At 42.2% G+C, this 25,581-nt stretch overlaps 1 protein-coding gene across 1 annotated transcript in view; it reads right to left on the bottom strand.

The window, feature by feature from the left end:
• ABCC1 (ATP binding cassette subfamily C member 1) overlaps positions 1-25,581 on the bottom strand; it is an 80,579-nt gene that overhangs the window by 40,045 nt on the left and 14,953 nt on the right. Inside the window, exons 2-11 of the mRNA XM_006261580.3 lie at positions 17,258-17,434; positions 16,285-16,410; positions 15,293-15,430; positions 13,793-13,918; positions 8,584-8,645; positions 7,544-7,675; positions 5,294-5,521; positions 2,979-3,156; positions 2,137-2,298; positions 134-226 (exon numbers count right to left, since the gene is read on the bottom strand). Of these exons, the coding sequence (XP_006261642.1) occupies positions 134-226; positions 2,137-2,298; positions 2,979-3,156; positions 5,294-5,521; positions 7,544-7,675; positions 8,584-8,645; positions 13,793-13,918; positions 15,293-15,430; positions 16,285-16,410; positions 17,258-17,434 (1,422 nt within the window). The remainder of the gene's footprint in view (positions 1-133; positions 227-2,136; positions 2,299-2,978; positions 3,157-5,293; positions 5,522-7,543; positions 7,676-8,583; positions 8,646-13,792; positions 13,919-15,292; positions 15,431-16,284; positions 16,411-17,257; positions 17,435-25,581) is intronic.

Raw genomic sequence — 25,581 nt, 5'->3', positions numbered from 1 at the left:
GGTAATTTTCAGGCAGCATGTGCTTCTTCTGAAAACCACCTTGTATTGCAAAATATAGCAAACATGAAAACTAAAAAGGCCACAAAGAGTAGTAACATTTCTTAAAGCAAACACAAAGTATCTAATATGTTACCTGATACGTTTTTGTCTTCATTGCCATCACGGCATTTAATGGCACTAAAAGGACCATGACTGCCACACCCGCTAACACAGAAGGACCTAAATTCTAAAGGGGAAAAAATAGTTTCATTACAACTTTACACTCAAATACTAGTTTAAAAAATTAGTCATACATTTTCCTGGCTGTAAAAGCTTGGACAGTGTCTCTTGCACAAAAATGCAAGACAGTGGCTGGGACAAGACTGGTTGTAGGGACAAGACTGCTACCAAAATAAATCAATCAATCTCCGCTAATGGCTTGCAACCCATTAGGCATAAGCTTGCAATACCCAATACTAGACCCATGTTATAAGCATGATAAAAGCCTCAACCCTAAAAAAATTTTAAAAAGTGAGTTAAAATTATTGGCAGAGACCCAACGCACTCATTACATGTGCATCTCCAAACTAAGAAAGCCATAGAAAAAGGCTAAGCCAGCACACAAAAAGAAGGCAAGGAAATTGCATATATATTTCAGTTGAACTAGCAACTAAAGACGACAAAAGACTAAATTTGCATTTCAAGCAAAACCTGTAAAAGATGCAGGAAAGATGTCCTGTATGTGACAAATGCACAGCATGGCAGGGGGCAACTTATCCTATCCAGCCCTAGGCTTGTCCACCCTGCACTTACTACCGAGGGCACTGAACAGAGCAGGTAGGCAGTGGGCAGGGTCTTCATGGAGACCAACCAAGGACACCCATGAACCAGGCACATTTGGCTGGATGGATGGTAAGGGTCCACAGGCAGGCAAGAAGCGGCATCCAGGAGCAGGACGGGCGAAGCAGGGTTGGGGTTAAAGGGCAGTGACAGCACTAGGCCAGGGCCCAGGGCAGAGCCAGGGTCCACTTCCTGCACGTCCCTACAGTGAGTGCCAGTTCCACAGGCAAGGATATGCAAGGAGCAGGTTATAGCCGTGTCCTGGCCCCAGCTCCACTGCCATCGCCCCATGTTCCCAGCCTTGACCTCAGCCCTGCCCACCCCACTCCCAGACGCTGCTCCCTGCCCACCCACAACCCAATACCATCTACCCAGCTGAGAGCAACCTGCTAGCCAGGGTCCTGGATCAGCCTCCCTGGAGACCCCCCCCCCCCCCCCCCCCCGTGCCCATGCCATTCAGCATCCCCAGCGATGAGCGCAGGGCAGATGGGCCAGGGCACCCAGGCCGTGAGGCCAGGTCCGGCAGTGGCAGAGACCCTCTTTGTTACCACCCTTCAGGTAGCTGAAGACTGCTATGAAATCCCCTCTCAGTCTTCTCTTCTCCACAGCCTCTTCTCAGAATTCACATGCCCCATCCCCCAAACCATTCTTTTTGTCCTGCACTGAACTCTCTCCAAATTGGTCACATCCATTCTGTAGTGGGCGGCCCAAAACTAGACACAATACTCAAGGTGTGGAGTAGCACAATCTGCTAGCAACACTCTTAAGGGAATAATTCTCTCAGTCCTTTCTTTAAACTGAAAAGTGAAACTAAAGTTGTTATTCCAATAAGCATCTGGACCAAAAAGAGTGGGGTACTGTTTAAAATGTGGCTGCCAGGAGGCCGAGCAAAAGGCAAGGATGTTTCATCTAAAACACTTCTCCAAGTGATAAGTAGATTAAGTGAGTCCAGGTGTAAACAGTATGCTTTGGAGCAAAGGAAGATCAAACTCATATGGCACATGCAAGGGTGTCCCCAGGATCGAGTAGAAGCAGGATCACTGAAAAGGCATTCACTTCTGAGCAGGCAAAGAAATCCCTTTCACTCCAGATACCATGCTGGAACAATCTGAGCAAGGTTTGTGAACAAGAACCTTCTGCCACCTCGTTCACCAGCAGCAGTGTCTTGCTGTGAATCTCTCAAAGCAGCAGTTTCTCAACCACTCCATTCCTGTTCTACATGCTACAATTTGAACAATGTCACTGCCTTGTTTGTCAGTGCAAAGCAGGATGCCAAAAACCTGTGATTTTTGTGGTTTGTGCATGAGTGACACTTACCTGCCACAATAAATACAGTGCTAAGGTAACTTGCAGAGGTGCAGACCAAATCATGTTTATATAGGTGGCCAAATCCATGAACCTCTGAGCATCCACAGACATTAGATTTACAATCTCTCCAACAGTAGAGGTCCTCCTGGCAGAATTTGTGATAACTAATGCCTAGAAGTAGATAAAGAGGAAGTCAATGAATGCAACAGGGGAAAAAAAAAAAAATATATAAATCTTGAAACTTTTTTTTCATTCCAGACTGAACCAAAAATTTTAAAAATCCTAGAACCTGATCTTATCATAAGCAGCATTATCACGTTCATTATTCCACTTATTCTGTGGTCTTAAAGGTACTCTATTGTACCTCAGCTGCTTACCTACAACTAAACAAAGGGTTAAAACATCAGCAAGTTTCAGTTTGGAGGTTTTTTGGTTTTTTATAAGGAACCAAGTGCTCTTTTGTCACATGCTTTCCTGCCTCATCTTATTCAACACAGACTGAAAGCATTTCTATAGAGTTCCAGCCCATTCTGGTTGAGGGGACACAGGCTGCTGCCTGTTGTGGCTAAAAAAGCCCTCTCCACAATATCTGGGTCTATCCCGTTTCTACACAGGAAAATTGTTTAGTTCAAATACAGTGAGACATCAGTCAGGGCAACTTCCTAATTTAGTACACTATCTTTTATTTACAAATTTTAGATGCCTTTTGCACTTTTAGTTACCTCTGCAGACAGTGTCCCAACATGACATATTACTCTAGTCAGTGATGGTCTTCCAAATTTTATTACACACCCAGTTTTCAGAGAAGTCATCAACATGGTAGCATCAATACACTTTAAAAGACTGCATACCTTTCGATAGATAACACCAATGACTGCTGTTTTGAGCCTCATTCCAGTAACAAAGCATATATGGAAATACTGGTGGAGGATCAGAGTCTGTAAACAGGTACATATAAATAGGATCCCTGTGTACAAATAACCTTGCCAATCTGGAGCATCTTTATCATTCACAAAGTTAATTAGCAATCTGTGGAGAGAGAATTTAGCTAAATGAATTCTGTAAGTGCATAAGCAGTTTCAAGGCAGAGACCACAAATTATTTTAAACACATATCAATTGTATGCAATTCCAAGACAAAGAACTAATAGGTTTCAAAATGAAACTAACACTCAGGACTATGTTTGCTTGTGGCCTCAGCCATGGCAGAATTCTTCCGTAGACCTTGACAGGAAACCTAGGAAAGTTCTCACACCACCAGGCACCTCTTCATGTCTGAAATACTAAAATTAATTTAGTATTTCAGACATGCTATGATGAAAGGAGTGATGAGCTATGACAAGGGTGGGTAAAATATGGCCCACAAAGCCATTCTATCCGGCCCGTGGGGCCCCTAAAAAAATGTAGAAAAATCAATATTTCTCTGCCCTTGGTTCCTGTCAAAAATGACAGGAACCAAGGGCAGTAAGACCCAGCGGAAGCCCAGCAGGCTCCAACAGCAGTGGGGCCCTGCCCTCAGCCAGAAGCCCTAGCCAGGGTTTCTGGGCTGGGAGCACATGGCTGCCTGGGCATGGGAAGCTGGGGGGGGGGGGGGGGGGGGGGGAGCGCAAGGACAACACCCTGGGCAAGGAAGGAGTGCAAGGGGAGGGGGGGGGCAGGCGTCAGGGGTGGTGACCCCCTCCCCACCTGGTGCCCCACGCTGTAGCTGCTTGCAGCCCGCATGGGGCAGCCTGTGCCCGCTCCGGACAACCCCATGCAGGCTGCGAACACCTGCAGCACCGGGCACCGGACGTGGGAGGGGCCGCTTCCCCCCAACACTCAGCATTTCCCTGGGCTCCTTCCCTGCGCGGAGAAAAGTTACCCCTTGCCCGCCCCATGGCCAGTGCCCCGCACTGGCAGTGGGGCACGTTACAAGCTGCTGCTAAGCATGGGGAGAAGTGGTCCCCCACCCACCGCATGGCCAGCGCCCTGCACTGCAGCCACCTGCAGCCTGCATGAAGCTGCCTGTACCTGCTCCAGACAGCCCTGAATGGGCTGCAAGCACCTGCATCGAGGGGCACCAGCCATGGGGTGGGCAAGGGGCCACTTTTCCCCATGCTCAGTACCAACTTCTTCCCTGCTGGCGAGCAGGGGGTCGGGGCTGTGTGCTGCCCCCTGCCTGTACCACAGGGCTAGAGGGCACTGGGTGTGAGTGGGCGGGGAGCTAGTGGGAGGACAGGGACAGCACCGCTAGTGCCGGCAGAGCCCAGAGCAGGGTGGCAGGAGTGTGGGGTCCCAGCCGGCAGGGCCTCTATGGAGCCGGGCCAGCTCCCCCCTCTCCCTGCTGGTGCAGCCCAGCCTGGCTCCACAGACCCCAGCTGGCCTGTGCCCCACTCTAGGCCCCACTAGTGCTGCCCCTGGGACACTGGTCCCAAGACATTGGGATGTTGGTCCCAAAATGGTGACCAGGGGGCAGGGTACCTATCAAGGGGTGGGGCTACCCATGTGGTCCTTGACAGCCTGCCAAAACTGGGTAAGTGGCCCTCCACCCAAAATAATTGCCTGCCCCTGGGCTTTGATCAAGGGAGTGAATCAATTTTTTCCAAAGTTTCATTTTACTCTGTGTCATCTTGAACTTACTTTTTACACTACTGTACTACAGATGTCCATTTCAAGGAAATGGAAACAGAAGGACTGAGAATCAATAAGATACACTGCCTATGAACTTAGCTAACTCGCAGGTTTGTGTGTTCCTAATTAATATTCGTTTTCCTCACACCATCTTTGTTTATCAACCCTCCATTGCTTCATCTAATTTTTAAGGGTCACTTTAGGCTTTTGGCTTACTTTAAAGAAGCCCTATGACTTTGTGTTATACCACAGACAATTATATATCAACATTAAATAAAAGTGAATTGCCTGCTGAATCTGAAGTTCTGCCATCTGAACTTCCTAGTGTCAGAAAGGTCCCATAAGAAAAGAAACATAACACTAGATCTCATATTGAAAGCCAATGTACCAAGATCATTTCTATGCAAATACTGAGGTAGAGGGGAGTATCTTGTTAGCTGTCTCAGGAAGAGGACTTTAAAGGAGGAGTAACTTGGGGAGGTGCCAATGAATCAAATAGTCGACTTATTCTATGTAAATACAAAAAAAATACAGAAAGTGTAGGAGGGAAGCCTTACTTTAGGATTTCCGGACCTGAAAACATCAGAAGATCATGCAAAGCTTTAAACAGGAAGCTCATGAGGAAATATGGTCCAAAGGTTTTATATAACACCTTAGACAGAGAGGCCTCAGATTTCTTTTGAGCTGTTTTGATAATCAAAGCTTCAGCCTCTTCAGTCACATCATGATTTGAGCCATTTGATGTTGATGGTCTTTTGGGTGAATACACAAGTTTCACTGGTTGCCTGAAACAAAAAGTAAACTATTAACAAAAAGTGACTATTCTACCAAAGATCAGAGTTAAGAATGAAGAAAGATCTATAGTTTGTAAGGTGGGGAGGTAGTAAGGAGCAGACGCAGACATTTACAAGGACTGCAAGTCACTGCTGTGATACTTGCCATCATCCTTTATTCAGTAGCTGCAAGTGGCCCAGAACCAGGAGATGGGAATTTCCGAGCCTTCTTTTGGACTTGATGTTTTACTAAACTGAGTAATCCGATTGTAATCCATACCTTAGCTAGAGTATTTTAGAGCTATGGGGAATACTCATCTCAAGATGAATACAGAACTGGACTTTTGAAATACAATTCAATTATCCAAAATTGTGCCAATAAGTTTATGAATTACATAGATTCAAATAAAAAACAAATTCATTATTTATATTATTCGGTGCTGTGCAAAGAGGTAGACTTGTTCTCCTAAGAGTTTACAGTAGGGGTGGGCAAAATACGGCCTGCCAAGGAATTCTATCCAGTCTACGATGGGTCTCTCAGCCCTGCCCATCCCAGGCGTGGGGGGCAGCTCCCACCACCCCCAGACACACAGCAAGGCTCGGGCAACATGGTGGCCAGACTACGCTTCCTGGCAGCCATGCAGCACCAGCTCCTTCCAGCTGCCACTGCCAGTGTTGCTGCCACTACTGGACCCAGCCCTGCTGCCCAAGCACCCCAGCCCATCTGCCCTGTACCCACTGCCAGGGGTGCTGGATGAAGCAGACAGGTAGGGTCTCCATGTAGAATGGCATGGGATCCATGTGGGCAGGGAGCATGCGGCTCGGTGGATGGGATGGGATGGGGTGGGGCTGCAGGCAGGCAAGGAGTGGCATCTGGGAGTGGGACAGATGGGCTTGGAGGGCTGGAGCTGGGGCCAAGTCATGATCCACTTCACACATGTCCCTGCAACAAGAGCCGATTCCACATGCTGGGAGTGAATCACAGTTCTGTCCTGGGGCCCAGCCCCATGCTGTCACCACCCTACAATCCTGGCCTCAGCCCCTCCTCCTTGTGGCCCCATCCCATCTGCCCAGACAAGCATGTGCCACCCATGGGGGCCTGAGCTGGTCTCCATGGAGGACCCAGGGCCAGGATTTCTGGGCAGTGATAGTATGGTGCCAGGTCCTGAGGCAGAGCCACTTAACGAGTTTTGGCAAGCTGCTGTGAGCAAAAAAATAGCTCACCCCAGTTTACAGCCTAAAGGTTAAACTATGCCAAGCCAGCCTTCAGAGTTGATCAAAATTGCGTTCAGTTCTACACATCTGGTTTATGCCGAAGCGTACTATTTTCTGCAGTATATCACAACAGATGTTGTACAAAACTATGCTTGTGTATATAATTTTAAAATAGCATAAAACAGTTTTTTCTTCAGCAAGTAAGCACTTCAGAATGCCCGGATGATGGAAGCATGAGAAAATTTTGATACACAGGGAATATTATGGCATCTTGTTTTGGATCATTTTCCACCAATGTTCACAGAAGAGTCTAAAAAAAAAAAAAAAAAACAACAAAAACTCTACACACAAACACAGTCTACCATTCTCAATATGCCTAGAGACAAATCTCAACTCTTTACTCAGACTTTTTCAATACCTCTCCAAGAAAATTTCCAGGATGTTAATAGCAAATTAATAGGAGAAATGACAGGCAGGTAGAGTTCACTACATCTTTCAAAAATCCTTGGCAATCAACTGATTGTCAAACGTGTACAATTAAACAGTTATGTACAAGAGGAATTTAGCTGATAAACCAATCAAAGCACCACCATCACATAAAGTGGAAGGAATCTATTTTACTTTGATTGGTACCCACAAGCATCACAAGCCATTTCCTTTTCAATATTTTTTCTGTCTTTTATATAAAAGATTTTTCCTTTTCACATTTGTTTTCCTGGATGTGAAATTTTAAGGTCTTCCCTAATAAAATGGCTCTTGACCAATTCAATCCACGTTTCAGTTACCACTCTGAATTAACACTACCTAGCATAAACTTACTTCTTTGTCTTTACACATTCTTTTGCCCAGTTCCTAGCCAAACCTGGCACTACCTCCTCAGATGTGTCCTCTTTGTTTAATGACCATAAATCTTTAGCTTCCAGTGGTTGCCGATATCCCTGAATCATCAACCTGTAATAGAAAAATCATCAATTGCTAAAGTGCTAACATTATGCACAGATTACAAAGAAGGGGAATAAATATTTCAAAGCCAAAACAGAGCTAGCTCTGAAACAAGATGCTGAAATGTAATAACCCACAAACAAATAGTAATATAGGTCCTGATCCCCAAAAGATATTAGGCACCCAACTTGTATTTATGTCAACAGGAAGTAGGTGCTTCTCTTTAAGGAGTCAAGCTTTAACTGAAACTCCACAAATAATTTAGTGAAGCAGAAAGAAATTATCCCATTTGGAAATCAGCTGAGTAAATAACACTTATGTTCTTAAATTTAATTATAATATTGGATTAGCTTCAGCTTTACACCTTGGGTAAAAAGGTGCCACCTTTACACAAAACCACAGGGATATTTTGACATGGAATAATTCATAAGGCATACCAACTGTTGCATCACCAATATTACTTTACATGTGTATATGTTCCATAGACCTTTCCCATTCACTACTCGTCTTGTAAGAACTAACCGACTACAAGGCAAGGTGGCATAATTTTTTTTCTGGACATCTGTGTTAAGATGGCATTCAGGGTATTGGCTTTGAATGATTAAAAAAAAATTCCAGGATTCAAAACAAAATACTACAAGCTTGTTTATGTCCCTTCAATTTCTCAAACATATTAAGAGTATACAATTTCATGAACATGCTTACTAGGATACTAAATATGCAACATGAGTCGATTCAAAGTAAATTAAAGCAAGTAAACCGTGAAACTGGTTAGTGGATAAGTGTCTACACAATGAACAAAACACAAAGCTGTCTCAAAATTAGCAGAACATTAGCAGTATCTCATGAAACTAGAACTAAAAAAACGCCTATTTCTTCCCCCAACACTGCAATGTACAACACCACCTTGGTCTTACCCTGTGATCCACCAGAATGTGATTTTGGAAAGGAAAGAAGCATTAGATTCTGGGCAGGGATTCTAAGAGAAGAGAGAATAAGGTATTAGACCCTGTAAATAGAACAGTGAACAACAATCCTTATGAAAATTACTTTATATTAAAGCATATCTTCAGCACCTTTCTGTTTTTTATTTAACAAGTCTGTTTAGAATAAAGTTAATCTTCACAAGCAGTTTCAAGACTGCCAGTGTTTTATCATAATGGCCCAATAGCACCGTAAATAGCACTGTATTAACAGATACCTACGTAATATATACTCACACGATGTCCAGAAGATGTACATTTCATAAGACATACTGCTCTAGATAAGGCATAACAACCTTATATCTTATTTCTAAGTAACTAGAAATAGAACTAGAAATGATGCTTACTCAATAATTAGAAGATACAGTGGAATAGAGCAATAGGCAAAATCTGAAGTGGATGAATCAAGGCAGCTAAGTGCCACAATTAAGAAGGCAGGAGAGAGGTTCTCTCTAAAGTTGGGAAAATTTAGCTAACAGATGGGGAAACGCACAGATCCAGACACTTCCAATGCCTAGAATAGCTGTCAAAATGAAGGTCTTAAAAATGGTAACCCAGCATCCCAGTAACATACACTCAATGCCACAATACCCAATAGTCTTGACACCCATTCAATTTTTGGTTTCTCTACTGACTATCCACAACGGCATCAGTCAGTACCAGATGTAGTGGTAGTGTTAGGATGTGAACTGAGCTCAATAACTGCTGTCAGACAGGTAAAGGTAGTTGTCATCAGATCTTATATATGTACCCTGCATCCACTTTTTTGTCCATTGGAGTAAAAAGCAAAAGGGGCTTGGGCTGTTTAAATGCAAAACAGGTTAGAACACTGCTTCTTTACCAATATCTCAAGACTGATGGAATGAAATTTAGTTGGCCAGAGAAAGTCAATTACTAATAAAGAAAACTTGTAAACAGCAAGTTCCTGCAGGAAAAGCACCACAACTGGATTTATATTACACTTGCTCTGCTCCACTCTGATTAAACATAAGAAACACCAACAAAGAAAAAATGAACCAGAAATCCTATCACTCAAAGTACAGTGGTAGTATGAGCCAAGTAATTTAAAACTCTGTGGCTGTATTAAAGTTAAGAGTTGCTCAACTAATGCAATTTAAAACAATTCAAAAGGAGCAGGGTAGGAATTCAGTGCGAATTCCAGAAGGGATTACACCTCACGCCATCATTTTGCTCCTACCCCCTACATGGTCAGTATCTCAAAAACGAACCATCTGCCATTTTTCTGTTACATATAGATAATGTCCAAAATATAGGGTATTGAATTAACTGGAGCAGCTCAAGTACTTTCACCTACAAAGGAATCTGTCACTATTATAGAGATGAAGCAAAAAACTACAAGAGCTGATTTTTTGTGGTATTAATACTTTTCAGCTCAAATTGGCTTCACTTAACTTTTCCATTAAGCAACATTCTAAGTATGTGTCCAAGTAACATGAAACAGACCTGCACTTCCCTCCCCTTCCAATGATTCAGCACCCGACCTTTAGGAAAATGTTACAGTACTCAAGTCAAGAAGAAAAGCGGAAACTATTAAAAAAGCAGTGATAAATAGAAAATATATATATGTTCAACAAACAGCCAGTTTTGGGAAGGGGAGGGCAAAATAATCCAACATTTCCAAAGTACTAACCCTTTCCAGATCAACAATAGCACTTCTTGCAAACTACAAAACTGTCTTCCTGGACAGAGGAAAAAAATGTAAGAGGCAAAAGTAATGGCCCAATCTCTTCTTAGCCCTGGTGCCAATTACACCATTAAAATTCCCACCATAGAGAATTTCTAGTGTGAAGAAGTACAAAGAATACTCGCTCAGTCTAACATGGGATTAGATTTGAGAGAAAACGATGAATTAGATTTTTCCTGACCATCTCTCTAATAATCTGTTTATAAAAAGTTAATTGCATAATCCAGAACTTCTAAACTCCTACTACCAAGTGATAGACAACCTAGAGCAAGAAGTCCAGAACGCAAGTTAAGCGTTTCAGTATTGATAGGTAAGTAACCATAAAACTTATCTTATTTATAAATAAGATCTCTAACGCTGTCACAATACATGGCTAAGTTACTAAACTCAGACATAGTACCATCTGAGGGTGCCTATACATGAGTAGCAAGGCTGCTCTAATGTGCTGAAGTTACAGCACATCAGAGCAGACTCAATTAATCAAGTCTGCTGGAACATGGTAATTACTAGGGCTGTGCAAAGCTTTGGGCCCCAATTCGATTCAGCAGAGATTTGGCCCAATTCAGTGGCCAAATCTCTGAATCTGAATTGAATCAGAGGACCTTTCCATCTCTCCAAATCGAACTGGATTTGGCAATTTGGACATAGACACAGCTTTAAATGTTTTTTCTACATACCGCAAGGTACCAGGCTGCTTGTAAACGCTGCAATGCTGGGGCAGATGGAGTGTCCCACAGGAGTGCAGGGGGCTCCCCAGCCCACTCGGCAGCAGACCTGGAAGTGGACCAGCAGCACTTCCAGGTCCTCCAGGGAGCGCACTGGGGGGGCCCCCTGCACCTCCCTGGCTCAGCACCTGGTGCCTCCTAGGTCGGGGGGGGGGCCGCCAGTGCACTCAGTGGTGGATCCGGAAGTGGACCAGAAGTACTTCTGGTCTACTTCTGGGTTGACTGCTGAGCGCACGGGGGGCCCCCTGTGCTCCTGTGGGACACTCCATACGCCCCAGCATCTCAGCATTCATGAGCCATGCCTGGTACCTTGAGGTATGTAGAAAAAACATTTAAAGCTGTGTCTATGGCTGAATCGCTGGTTCTCTGAATCAGCATCAAATCTTCAGATTCAGCCAAACCAAATCAGGACAGTGACCCGAATCAACAAATCGAATCACTGTCCCCGATTTGGGCTGAAGGCAAATCGAATACGGCCCATTTTGCACACACCTAGTAATTACCACACTCCAGCAGCCTCCAGTGTCTCATGTATCAGCAATCCCCGCACTTCAAAAGCATCCCCCCTCCCCCACCATTTTGAAGCATGGGGATACTGATACATGAGATGCTCCAGGCACTTCAATTAGAGCAGCTCTGCAAGCCACTCTAAATTACCCCACATTGACTCCTGGAACACAGGTATAAATGCCCTGAAATGTCAGTTTTTTAAATGGATTAACAAAGTACTGCTCTTGCATTCTTTCCCTCCAATCTCTGTGCTTGTTCAATCAGGACTCAATTCCATGAATGCTTAGCACCTAATGCAGTGGCCTTAACTCCTGTTGAGGTCAGTGGCAACAAAGGCTCTTAGCAATTTGTAAATCATTTATTATGCTAAATGGTTAGAAATTCTAATTATAAAGCTTTGGTAGTATAGTGTTAAACATCCCTAGGAAAACTAGAGTAGTTATTAGCTTCTGGGAGAAGATCAAATGTCTCTGGAGTCTAACCTCTATATTATTAAAAGAAAAAAAATGATTTACATCACATTCACAACTGCAAAACAAAACATGCAAATGTAAACATGAAATGAAAAGCCAATGATACACTTCATGCACAGGATATTTAAAAAAAGGAAGTGGGTTTTTTGTTATTTTTTTTTTAAAAGGCTGTTTGAATTGTGAACCTACGCCATACATTATTCACCATATATAAACAATAGTTCTCAACCTTTTTAGATCCAAGGCACCCTTTGGAAAATGCCAGCTCCAATTTTTCCCTTTTTATGCCTACAGAAAAATAGAGCAGTTTTTCTATTGCAAAAAAACTCAAAGACCACAACTATGGATTTCTATTGGAAATTTCTGGATTTATCTTGAGAATCATGCTTATAAACCTAACAGTGCTCCAACACTGTGTGGCACTCCTCTGTGCCCATGAAAGGATCTCTAAGCACCGCAGCATGCCATGGCACCCTCATTGGAGGATCACTGTTCTAAAATGTCTGGATTATGAAGCAGAATCTTATTTACTGTAAACACGACAACTGTGACCAAAGCAGACAAAAATGTTTCCACAGTTCCCACGCAAACTGTCCAATATAATTCTACCCTGAACTTTTCTTCTCGACTGGTCACTGACTACATGAATCACCAACAGCTGATCTTGTTTAAGAGATCACAGAACCTCCTATAACGGTATGCAAATGTAGACAGGAAATTCAAGACATGAATTTTTCCTTGCACTTAGTGTCAGTTGCTCTAATTCTCTATCCAGGCTGACTGCTTTAATTCCTTTGCTAACAGATTTCTGGCTCACTTTATCAGCCAGTTCTAGATCAAGGATAGCAACACCTCCAGTTACAAAAGGAGCTACAATTTCAACCTTAAAAACCCATCCAAACTTCAGCAGTTAGAGCCAGAATATTGGATATTCAGAGTCACTATATAATACAGTGATGCCAAGACTGGGCCTGCAAACCAAGGAGCAGAGATAAATAGGTTCATCATTGACAAATACATATTTTAAGAAACTAGAACAGAAATTAAAACCTATATGAAAGTCTTGTTCAAGTACCAAAAGAGTCAACAATGCAATCACAAGATAACTGTTCAGACACACTTTGTGATCTCTGGGGATAAACCATTAGTACTTCTTAACCTGTGATTCCATCCAGGAAGAGCACACACCAACTGCTGAAACTTTCTTAGCCTGACGAAGGGTTTTTGAACCCGAAAGCTTGCTTAATAACTATTCTCCAACTATTTGGGTTGGTCTAATAAAAGATATCAAATTCACCCAAGGAACCTTGTCTGCCTATGTCCTTAGACCAACACAGCTACAACCTACACCCTCTTAACCTGTGAAGCATTTTAGGATTTATCCCAGGACAATGCAAATGGATGTCTGAACAACAGTACTTTGTTCCAGGAAAAAAAAGGGTTTATCCCAGGACAAATACAACGTCTGTTTGTAGTCAAAAGGGCAAGTACATTTTTATAAAATCCACCCTGTTTTTGTAAGATGTGTACCTACACTTGTGCAGTGCCAAACGCTCTCAGTACAAAGCCAACTAAATAAAAATTAAAGTGCCTTCTGCTGTAATTCAAATTCAGGGAGGAGTTGAATAATTGCAGAGTCAATCCCTGCCGTGTAAAGAATCTTGTAGGTATGGCACTTGACCTTCCAGTCTTTATTTTCACATGCCAGAACATCACTTCTTAACACTTACAGGATCACGAACTGTTTCAGAAAACAAAGGAGGTTTTTCTGGAAAGCAGGACAGTATTAGCTGTATTAGCACCAGGAAGAAGTAACTGTAGAAGGTGACATAACGAAATATATCAACTTCAGCACCCTAAAAAGAGATGATAATTTGGTTAGTCTTCAAGAATTGCTTTAATTTACAAACAGGAACTATTACAATGGTCTACTTTGAAACACCTTAATTTGAAAATCCATATCCAAATAAAATAAACACTCTGCTCAATGAACAAGGCAGCTGCCAGTTAAGAAACAACTGCAAAGTAGGAAGCATTCCCTTTGCAAGTACTGGGCACTGCAGACTAAACACATCGGGGCAGTGTTCTTTAACCAGCCCAATAAAAACAGAATGTATGCATATCCCAGTGCAAAATATTATGGCAGAATACTTTTTTCTGTAGATAAGGAGGAAAACAGAGTTGTTTTTTCTTGTACTAGGACCGTCCAAAGACATCATAACATGGAGTTCCTGAGAATACTCTCTCTTTCCTTATAAAGCTTTATCTGGCTTTTAGCCACTGGGGTCACTGCACTCACACTAATCCTTACCACAGAGTTGCAGTGTTTAAGGTAGAGTGAATTGTACTGGTTCAATTTCATGGGTACATGTCATTTACACTGGACTACAAGGGGTTGGCAGAGGGGGGAAAAAAGGCATTAAGAATCAGATTTGGGAGTACAATTTAGTCCATTAAATCATACTCCACAACGTTTTGAAACTCCAGGATGTTCTTCCTCATCTCCATACACACAGCATAGTTCAATCCCTCCCTCCCAGAGAAAAATGAAGACAACTTACAGTTGCAGAAAGAACACAGCCATAATTAACAAAATATCAGAGTTGATTAGAAGTTCTCAAAATTTAATGTCAGTGGAAGCTTTTCAGGTAAAAACAGTTACGTCCCATTTTTCAGCTAGCCTTATAAGCCATGCATATTTTTGTGCTGGGCTTTTAATAAATATTGCAACTATTCAAGAAAATTATTTGCCCTCCTCCCCCAAAGGGTGGAGGGGGTGGGAGGGACCAAGTTGCATATGACCAAAGCTTCAGGAAATCTATATAATCAACAAGGGGGTGAAGAGAAAAAGAGAGCCACTAACCACTTCCCAAAAACATTTCAGAAAGAGAGTATACATCTTTATTATACTGAAACATGTGCCTTGCACCACTGAAGAGTCTTGTAAAATTATTTTGCTAATATCTTGGCCACAGATGACTTGGTAAGATCATGAAGGCTTTGACTAGTTTCAAATGTAGAAGAAGAAGAAAAAAAAACAAACTCAAAAAGCAAAACAAACAAGACGTAATGGCCCTTAAACACTGAAGAATGAAGGCAGGCTTAGTGGTTCATTAGCTCATTCATTATCTTATGTACCAATGATGGGCAGCACAAATTCAATCATTAAACAAATAACCACTGCACCATGGTGGCACTTAACTCTACTTAGTTAAAAAATAATCACTTACCATATTTAAGGCATGTAATATTTTAGACCTAAAAATGACTGTGGCACACAACAGTGCAATGAGCCAGAAAATCAACAAGAAACCTGAAGACTGGACTCCTTTCATTCTTTCGTATTGTATTAAAAATGTGACGAGCAACTGTGGACAAATAACATAAGCAGATTAGTTCTGGACTCTTGCAATAGTAAAGCTGACACAAAAAGCAAGAACAAGATACAAAGCACAAACAACATGCCTACACCAAATTATTTAGTGTTTAAAGGACTATATTGCCCAGATTCCCACCATGTCCCAACTTGCTTGTACCTGTACCAAAACTATTTCAAAAAACTTCCAATGTCAGTTGGACATGCCAGAGTGTGGGGGTGAAGTAATAAAAATACTACATACAAGCAGAGGAAGGACACAAAGAAGAGAAGCAATGACAGACAGGATAAGCACATCCCAGCAGGACAATTTACTCTGGGGCAGCCACCCATCATACACAGAACATTAGTATTTAAGAATGGTCCATTGGGAGTTTTTAATAGCACAAAATACATAGTTTAGTTTCAAAGCCCAATAGAACAAGAGGGACTGTTACAAACCATTCAAAGAGTTGGTGGCTTTTTGTTTGAAGTTTTGGCCCCCAACTTAAGCACAGTTTATGATTTTAAGTAGTACTAACTGGACTCCCTCCATTATTACTCATAAATCAAGTTCTTGAAAAACTACATGAAGCAAGCTGTACCAGTGGCCTCTGAAAAATTAAAAAGCTTTGCATCAATTTGCACATGACTATGCAGAGTTTTCAGCAAAGCTTTGATTACATGAACAAGATTCAATATTTCTGAATTCAGCTGCAATCAAAAAAATGCTAAGTGAAGTTTGTCGGTAAAAGAATTAAAAACAAGCAATCTGCAAAATAGGACAAGACAAGACTTACAACTTAGAAAGATCAGCAGTTATGATTTTGCATTGTGAAAAAGTCTAACAGGATACTGCATACTTACCATTGTTATGCCTAAAACTGTAGGGCTAACAAAGAAAACTGGAGCAAGAAAAATATTTTGACTTCTTTCCCAGAAAGAGTAGAAAAGGTCTGCCCAGCAGACTATCCATAATATTAGACCCAAGGCCTGGAACAAGAGTGTTATATACATTAGTCCTCACAAATGGGGGATATTTTATGTAGCACTACATATGAACAAGGGTTAAAAGTAAACTCCTAGATGTACCAAAAAGACATTTTTTATAACTGAGTTCACATACAAGCAGCCAAAATGTGATCACCTTACTGTGTCAATCCAATTAGGAATTAAAACCAAACCCTAACATATACATTAAGAAGTAAAATTATTTACATCGTCTTTCTCCACTGAAGAATTTTTTTAATTGCATTTTATATTTTAGATTAGTTTTGAACTAATCTAAGCTATCACTTATTCATGCCTCTGACTCATAAAACTAGACTGAAAATAAAACATTGAATAGCAGTGCTAAACTGAAGGACAAACTCCCAAATTAAGGTATTATGTCTTCTCTTAAAAGTTTTTGTTTGTTCTATAATGGAACTTAAATTTTTAACTTAAGTGTCCATTCAATGATAAACCAATAGGGTACCTGTAATAACGCTAATAAAGATTGCTTCTTCTAAACACTCAAGAAATCTGGCAAAGAACTGATTATTTCCATAAAGCCCTTTTATTTCTAGGTCCTGAACCCTCAGGACTGGGTTGACCAAGATGTGGCATTCTTCAACTGGGCCAGCACAAAGCACTCTGAAGGAGGCGTGCTTTTCTCGTATCCAATGGCCTTTATTCTTACAAAGCCTACAACCAGGAGGACAACTGCACAAGATTTAGAAGCCATTTATTGGGACTTTGTCCCCATAAACAAATCTTGATAGAGTTTAATAAAAATAGTTTAGTAAACATCTGAACCCCCAGCCCCTACTAAATAGATGCCATAATAAAAGTGACTTACTGTTTTGGCTTTGTTGAGACTGGACATTTGGATATAACCCCTGCCATGATGACGGAGATATAGGAAGTAGATCGGGAAGCAAACCCAGAGGTAAATGCAAGGAACCCAGATTAGAACAGTGTTTTGAAAGCACTGGGTAAAATCTGGATTTTCTGTGTGCCATGTCAAATTCCAGTCCTGAGAAAATGAAATAGATTGGAAGGGAATTGAAAACTTATACCACTTTAAAAAGAGCTCTCACCTAAGGGTAAACAGTATTCTAATTTGTTCTTAATCCAAACCTGGATTACAGATTAAAAATCAGATCAGGATTTTAGCATTTAAGAAAATATCTGTTCTACGTGTTGGCTGTGCAACAACTATCAAATCAGATAGAACATCAAGATCTTTACAATCACCAGGCCGCTATTTTAGCATTGCTACCATGGAGGAATGCAGGAAGGTAAAAACCCATGAACTTCTGCTTCAGAAATCTGACATAATACATCTCTTTTGCAGTACTTAAAATGGGAGTAGTTTTGCAATATTAAAATGCTAAATCTTGAAAGCTGTGTACCTTTATACGAGGACCTTTATATGCCTTTGACCAGCCAGCCATATTCAACTATCAAACCAGGCTGACAAGGGAGCAACTCAGGCAAGTGGAAGATGCACTCAGGCAACAAACCCTAAAGCAGAGGTCCAAACGAGCCTCTGGGAAAAAGAAGGGCACGGAAACTGTTCCATTTGATATTTTGCTTTGCTTATTTTTGTTAAATAAAACAGGTTATTTTTAAATATTTTTGTGTTAAATAAAGCCACGGAGCTGAACAGCACTAAAAGGTGGGGCATCAAGTCCCTCCTAGCATGAGGAAACAGGCCAACTTCCCATAACAAGGAGGATTTTTTTTTCCAATTCCCATAAATTCACCAAGATAATCTGTATGAACAAAGCAGAAGCCCTACCCTTTTGGCCTGCTCCCTCCATGATATCCATTTCAGCAGACAAAGCAGAGTCTGTGCGCTTAAAGTTACTTTCCAAATATGACACTCAAGAGTTTGCACTACAGAAGTCGCATAAAGCAAACCAAAAGGATTCTGCCACTGCTCTTAGAAGGTAATCATAGCTTCCATTATTAGCTAAAAACCTGTAAGTGTGGCCCCTCTACAGGTGCAGGTAAAGACACCATGGGATTTCTCCCCCTGCACTGGCAAGAAGCAGGCTCCCACAGGGACCACATGCAGCCAGGACCAAGAGTCCCAGCTGGATGCAGGGACTCCCCACCTTGGCTGTGCACGGGACTCACAGTCCCGTTAGCTGTGGGACTCTGCTCCAGCAGCCACAGGGTGAAGTTGGAACCAAGAGTCCTGTTAGCTGTGGGACTCCTGACTCCAGGAGCCATGGAGTGCTTTTGCAATCTCCCAGTCCCAAGGATACATGGAGCATCACACAGTTGGGAGATCCCAGGCACCGCATGAACGGCTCCCACAGCTGGAAGATGGCAACAGCTGGGATCTCCCAGCCACAGAATGCCTACACATGCAAATCAAAGCTGGATAGAAACCAGCTATAAAAGTTATTACACATTTTCAAGCAATAACTTTATAGCTGGTTGGAACTTTTTAATGTACCATACTTAATTTGCATGTGTAGCCAGTCTAAATTCATTGCACAATTAATAAGGTAACTGCATAATAGATAACATGTAGAGCAGGTCTATGACATGCACCTTACACCAAAGTGAACTTTGTCCCAAAAGAATTATTTTGAATTAAGCCAATAGAAACTATATTACAGGAAATGACATATAATTTCTACTGCAGGATAGATAGTCAGTATAACCGTAGTAACTGAGGTTGAATTACAGAACATTTCAATATAGCGGGGAGTGAGCAGTAGAGACAGTTGCCCTCTAAAATGTCCAATAAGCCTAATTAATTGTTTTGAAAAGCTAATTTCCTTCAATGTGCAGAAAGATACATTAGAGCAAAAATGCTTTTGCCATATGTAAAGCAATGTATTCTATAGTTTAAATTCCAGCTGACAAATGTGATATTTTAGCTTGACACTGTCTTATTTTAACAACTACAAAAGCCAGGGCACAAAGGGACTTCAAGGCATCATCTCTACCAATGCTTTGCTCAGAGCAGGAATATCCCTGTCTAATCATCCCAGACAAATGTTTGCCTCAGAGGTTCTCAATCACATGAGGTTGAAGCCATCCCTTGGAAAATGCCAGCTTGCAACTCCATCCCCTCCCCCCCCCCTTTTTTTTTTTTTTTTTTACTATGGAAAAATAATAGAACAATCCTTTTGTTGCAAAGAACTTGGAAAAACCACAACACGGCAGAGTGGTGTTGACAAACGGACTTCCACTAGAAGACTCAGGGTTTATCTTAGGAATCACTGTAGGTCAGGGGTGGGCAAAATAAGGCTGGCAGGCTGGATCTCACCTACCAACTGATTGGATCTGGCCTGCAGGCTGATGCCTGCCAACTGATTGCATCTGGCCTGCAGCTGCTTTGCCTCCTCCCATGCCTAACGGTCCCAGCCCCAGCTAGCTCACACCGCTTCCCAGCAGGGCTCATCCTGATGTAGCTGCAGCCGCTTGGGTGCTGATCAGCTCCCCCTCCTGTCCCTGCTGCACCACTCCAGACAGGGAGGATGCTGTAGTCAGGCACCTCCTGCCCCAGCGCACAGGGCTCCATCTACCAGCAACCTTTGACCCACTGTGTCCATCCAGTGCAATGAACAGCCAGCTGCAGACAGCCAAGAGGGTGGAAGGTGGCCAGGAACTGGAGCCCCACGCATGGGAGCAGGAGCCACCTAACTGCAGTTTCCCCCTGGCCTGGCTGGGTACGTGGTATTTAACACGCATTCCCATAGCCATCACCGCTACTTCCAAGCCCTGCCTGCTACCCAGAGTGACACAGCAGGGGCAGGAGGAGGAGGAGGAACCGCTGGAGGCGAGGGGAGCCGAGCAGTACCTGAGAGGCTGCACCTTTACCAGGAGCAGCTCTGCCAGAAAACTGTGCAACAGCTGGGGCCGAGACAGCGCAGGTGTGAGCGCAGCTCAAGCCGCCCCGGACAGAAGTGGACAGGGCTCGGCCCCCCACGCAAAGTGCTGCAGGCCGGATTGGTGGGGTGGGCAGCAGACTGTACCTGCACTGCAACACACAGGCAAGCTCTGCTGCATGCGCCCCCTGCCTCCCCTCTGTCATACTGAATGTAATATTTGAATGTTTGTAATAGTTGCCCATTAGCCAGTTTAGGAAGAAGACAAGGTTTATCTTCTTATCTAGGCCATTGTTTTGGCCTACATGCGGAAGGTTCTGACTTTGCTCAAAGTCTTAACTCTTGAATTTTATCTTTAGAGGCCTTTAACAAAGTTAACCTAAAAATGACCCTTAAGCAAACATCCCACATTCCGAGAAATCAAACCCTAGGAGCATTTTAAAAGATTGGAAAGAAAGGAAATCCCTCAAAGTAATTAAATGATCAAGAAAAGAAACGGAACCCAGCAGAAATCTGTTGAATACGATCTGAGCCCAAATTTGGGAGTAGTGACAGGTTTGGGTAGAAGGGGCCCAAGACAGCAACTCACTCAATAAAAACTGTAACCTACTGTTCCAATTTGGAGGTAACCTCACTTACAGAACAACGAAGGAAGAATCGCAAGTGTAGGCCGGATCAGACTGATCGCCTGAACCACCCTCTCCATGAACGCGAATCTCTTAGTTCACGCTGAAGCTGCGGAGCACCCGAAAGGGACTGAAGGAAGGGGACTTAGTCCTATCAGTACTGAGGCCAGCCCATTGAACCGTATTGCTGAGGCGAGTCCATTGAACCATACTACTGAGGCCAACCCATTAAATTGTACTACTGAGGAATTAAACCATATTTAGGTGTTTGGCTTCTCAGAATTCTAGGATTGTAAGTATATTATGAAAAATAATAGTATTGATTCAAATTTAACTTTTAGTTGTAATTGTAATTGTTTTAAAGAAGTGCATTTGGAGCATTGTTTCTGATATATGTAGTTATTGTGTCCTTAATGTTTGTGGTATTTCTTAAAGCTAAGCAGTGTTATATGCGTAGCAAAGAATTTTAAAATAAAATTGTGTTGTATGAATTAAGTGTGCAATCATTGTGAAATCGTGCAATCAACTAAATACTCCCCCAGCTGGTGCATCAAACGAATCAGTAAGTTGTGTGGGATTTTCTCTATTCCATAACCCACTAGAGATACCCCTACCCCCAGCCAGCTCCTGGGACCCCCACACCCCTCCTACACAATATACAAGAGTAAGACTATTTTGAACTATTATGTAATCGCTTCTATATGCACTACTCAAAAACACATAAAAGGCAAAAAATATTTTTTGAAATAAAATTAAAATGTTATAGTAGATGTTTAATTTTTAATATACAATTTGTTTAGCTATATTTGTTAAAATGATACCTTCTGACAAATTGTGTGTGCAGCCCTCAACAGCTCACCAAAACTTAAGTGACCCACCAGCCAAAATAAGTGCCCATCCCTGCTGTAGGTGTTTGCATGCTTAACAGTGCTAATATTGCATGGTACCCTTAAAACTGATCTCATATCACCCTGGTTGAGAATCACTACCCTGACTTGTGGTCACACACAACAGAACTACAAGATGCAGGTTATAAATGAGGCTAAAGTTAATATACATTTTTTAACCTGCCAGCAATGAAATAAACAATTAATAACCACTATATTGTCAGTTCAAGCAAATCAGTAAATACAGATTTTTCTAGGAAGTCATAAGATACTGCAGTAGTGAAAAATACATGCTAATAAAGACGTTAAAAAACCCCATCAAAACTAGAAAACCAAAGTCCCCAGTTGTTTTCAGGGGAAATCTCACTCCTTGTCTGGGTAAAACCCATCTCCTGCAATGACTCCCTAGAGTTGTGACAAAAAGGTCAATGAGTCAGCACACTGATCGTGGGGATTTTAGCTTAGTCATGCTTATACATGATTTAACCCCCCCTCCACAAGTCTTTCATGTTTCAATGATTTTTATAGCTCTGCTTCAATACAACATCCAGAAAAAGCATCTCATGAAAATCAATTTACAATTTAGATGCTAAAAATAGGTTCAATTAAACCTTTTCATTTTAGAAAGTTTTCTGTGCCCATGTCCAACAAACATACATATTTAAAAGTAATATTAATAGTGACTTTTATTTCATCTACCCAACAATTTCAGTGACCCATTTTCTAAAAGCTCTAGATAAATTTGAAAGAAGATACAACCTATACCAGCAGGACCTTTTCTTGCTGTAAATCATAACAATAAATATTGTTGCCATCAGCAGATGGCAGCTAAGAAATCTGTCCTACCTAGGTGCTCGCTTCCACATGGCTAAATAATGGAGAGAAGTTTTGCATTAGCAGTATGATATTCAGAGAATATGCAAGTAATTTTTCAGTTCACTTGATCTTTCATATTCATGTGCCTTTCACAGGACACAATGCAACACCATTACAGAGTTTAGGGAGAAGACAGGACAGCAAGTAAAGGAGCCAGATCACATGTAAAGTGTAGTAGCTATAGTACCAACGAACAGCAGTTAAGTGATAAAATGGCAGTTCTGATTCCAGACTTGAACAGGTTGTATGATGTGTTCTTCCCCCAAAAAGTGTCCTTTTACCTCAATTAACGCTATTTGAGGTCTCTTTTTCAAGACAAAACAGTAACAGCCCTAAAACGACATACATATACTTACATATTGCTTCACAAATCCAACAGCTTTTTGTTCACTCTCAAAAGGTGGTTCTCTGAAACTTGTAAACCACTGTCTGCCCTGACTTTCTTCAACTTGGTTACACAAGCAAACACAGCCTTATTGAGGGGATAAAGAAGTCGGTTTGGTAGGAAAACTTTGCTTCCTTAAGTCATGCTGCATGTGAAGCTCTGCTCCAGCATTTGTTTTATTATATTGATATAATCATTAAATATCAAAGTTTGCCTGCATAACAGGCAAGTACTCTGCATTTTTATTCATAAAACTAATGTCTAAGCTTTCATGTATTAAAAAAGTTAAGTTTCTAGCCAATGATTGTAAAAATAAATTTTTCCAGGCATAGACCAATGTTGAACAGAGGAAAAAAAAAAAATAACTCTTGGGGCAAAATACAGTTTCTCCCATAACGTAAGTGATTGAAAACAACCAAGCAAATGAAAAAAAATGGCCAGGTTTCCAGTGTGCTCAGAATCATGTAGCTCTTTAAGAATAATCACTTTTTGCTTTTTAAAACAGAACAGCAAAAGCCCAGCAATAGACAGGCACAAATGTTTTACCTGAAATAAAATTTTTCCATTTAAGAATGGAACGTTCAAACTCATCCTCTGATATTCCCCATAAAGCCTAATCCCATAACACTGATTTATTTGAAAGCAATCCTGTCTGAACCGTCATGGATTAAATAAGAGTACACTGGGAGCTATCATACAAAAAATGGTCAGTGTCCATTAAGCTGCTTCTATCAACTGGAGAAAGACTATGAGAAAGCTGTGGCCTTGTGCACCTACCCAGTTTTGGAAATAAGCATATTGGATGAAGCATCTAACTTCGTAGTTGGCCAATTTCAAAACCTGGCAGGCAACAGCTGCTGTTGAGGGAGAACCACAGGCCTACTGTTTTCACACCCATAATCCTGTTTGAAATATGGGGTGGTTCAAGAGTTTAATTGTCAAAGGTGAAAACAGTTGAAACTACAAGCAGCAGGAATGAAAATGAGCAAACAGTGGAGAAGCAAACTACCAGGTGTACTGTAAGTGTACTATTACTAGCTAATTTTAGAAAGTAAACGATTAAAAATTACTGAATACAAGCACCAGAAACATTACTGGGAGGAAACACAAACTGAGATCTTAACAGCTAAAACTACCACTGTATGGGCTTTGTTACACGTTACACTTGGCATGGGTTATATTTAGTAGGGCTCTGCAAAATGTCAGCGTTCTGTTTCGATCAGTGTTTCGTTGTTTCAACGGAATAGCATTTCGTTTCGAATTGTTTCGATTCAAAACAGCTGTTCCATTTTGTTCCGTCAAAACAGGGTCGAAACTGTTTCTACGTTTTGCCCATAGGATATAATGGGGAAGGACTAAACAGCCTATAAAACTTTGTCATTTCTGGCTTGATTTGGATGCAACTTGCAGGGATGGTAGCCCCTTCTGAGGGCATGAAGCCTTCCACGTTTCAAGGAGATAGGTGCAGGAGGTTCGGGAAAACTGCATCCCAAAGTTTTGAAAGCACAACTCATATCACATGTATGCGTTAAGCCACAGTGGGGTCAAAACTGCAGGCATTGCTAGCCTTTGCTGAGGCCACAAAGCCTGCCAGCTTTCAAGGAGATAAGTGCAGGGGCTTCTGGGGCCCTGCACCCCTAGCTGCTGACAGGCAAACTCATGACATGGGTGCTTGTGCTAGCTAGCTATTGTGTTACACAATCAATCATGATTCACTCAGGGACCACCTCAATACGCAGTAGCTAGCAAGGATAATGAGTTAATGAGCAAGGATTAACACCTACAAAAATGCAGATTAAGGAGAGGAAAAAAAAAAAAAAAATCAATACAGAGCCAAAAACTGCTTCTGCCCCAAGACAGAGACAGTCAGTTGCACCCATGTCACAAGTTTTGTCTGTCAGCAGCTAGGGGTGCAGGGCCCCAGAACCCCCCTGCACCCATCTCCTTAACAGCTGGCAGGCTTTGTGGCCGCAGCAGGGACTAGCAGGCAGGCCTGCGGTAGTTCCTACCCCCCCTCCCCCCAGGTGCCCCAAGACAGACACAGTCCCACAACCACCCATGACATGAGTTTTGCCTGTCAGCAGCTAGAGGTGCAGGGCCCCAGAACCCAGACCCCTGCACTTATCTCCTTGAAAGCTGGCAGGCTTCATGACCTCAGCAGGGGCTAGCAAGCCTACAGGTTTCACCCTGCTGCGCCTTGACACGCAGTGTCACCCATGTCATGAGTTTTGCCTGTCCACAGCTTAAGGTGCAGTTTCCTCCAAACCCCTGCACACAAATCCTTGCAGCTTGGCAGGCTTTGTGGCCTCTGCAGGGGCTAGCACCCCTGCAGTTTTGACCCCGCTGTGGCTTAACGCATACACGTGACATGAGCTTTGCTTTCAAGAATTTGGAGTGAAGTTTCCCCCAAACCCCTGCACCCATCTCCTTGAAACTTGGCAGGCTTTATGCCCTCAGAAGGGGCTACCATCCCTGCAAGTTTCATCCAAATCAGGCCAGAATGACAAAGTTATAGGCTGTTTTGTCCTTCCCCATTATAGCCTACGGGCAAAACG

Source organism: Alligator mississippiensis, chromosome 13 (assembly GCF_030867095.1).
Source record: "Alligator mississippiensis isolate rAllMis1 chromosome 13, rAllMis1, whole genome shotgun sequence".
Lineage (NCBI taxonomy): Eukaryota > Metazoa > Chordata > Crocodylia > Alligatoridae > Alligator > Alligator mississippiensis.
Note: the sequence above shows the minus strand (reverse complement) of the source record. Positions and strands in the feature narration are given on the sequence as shown.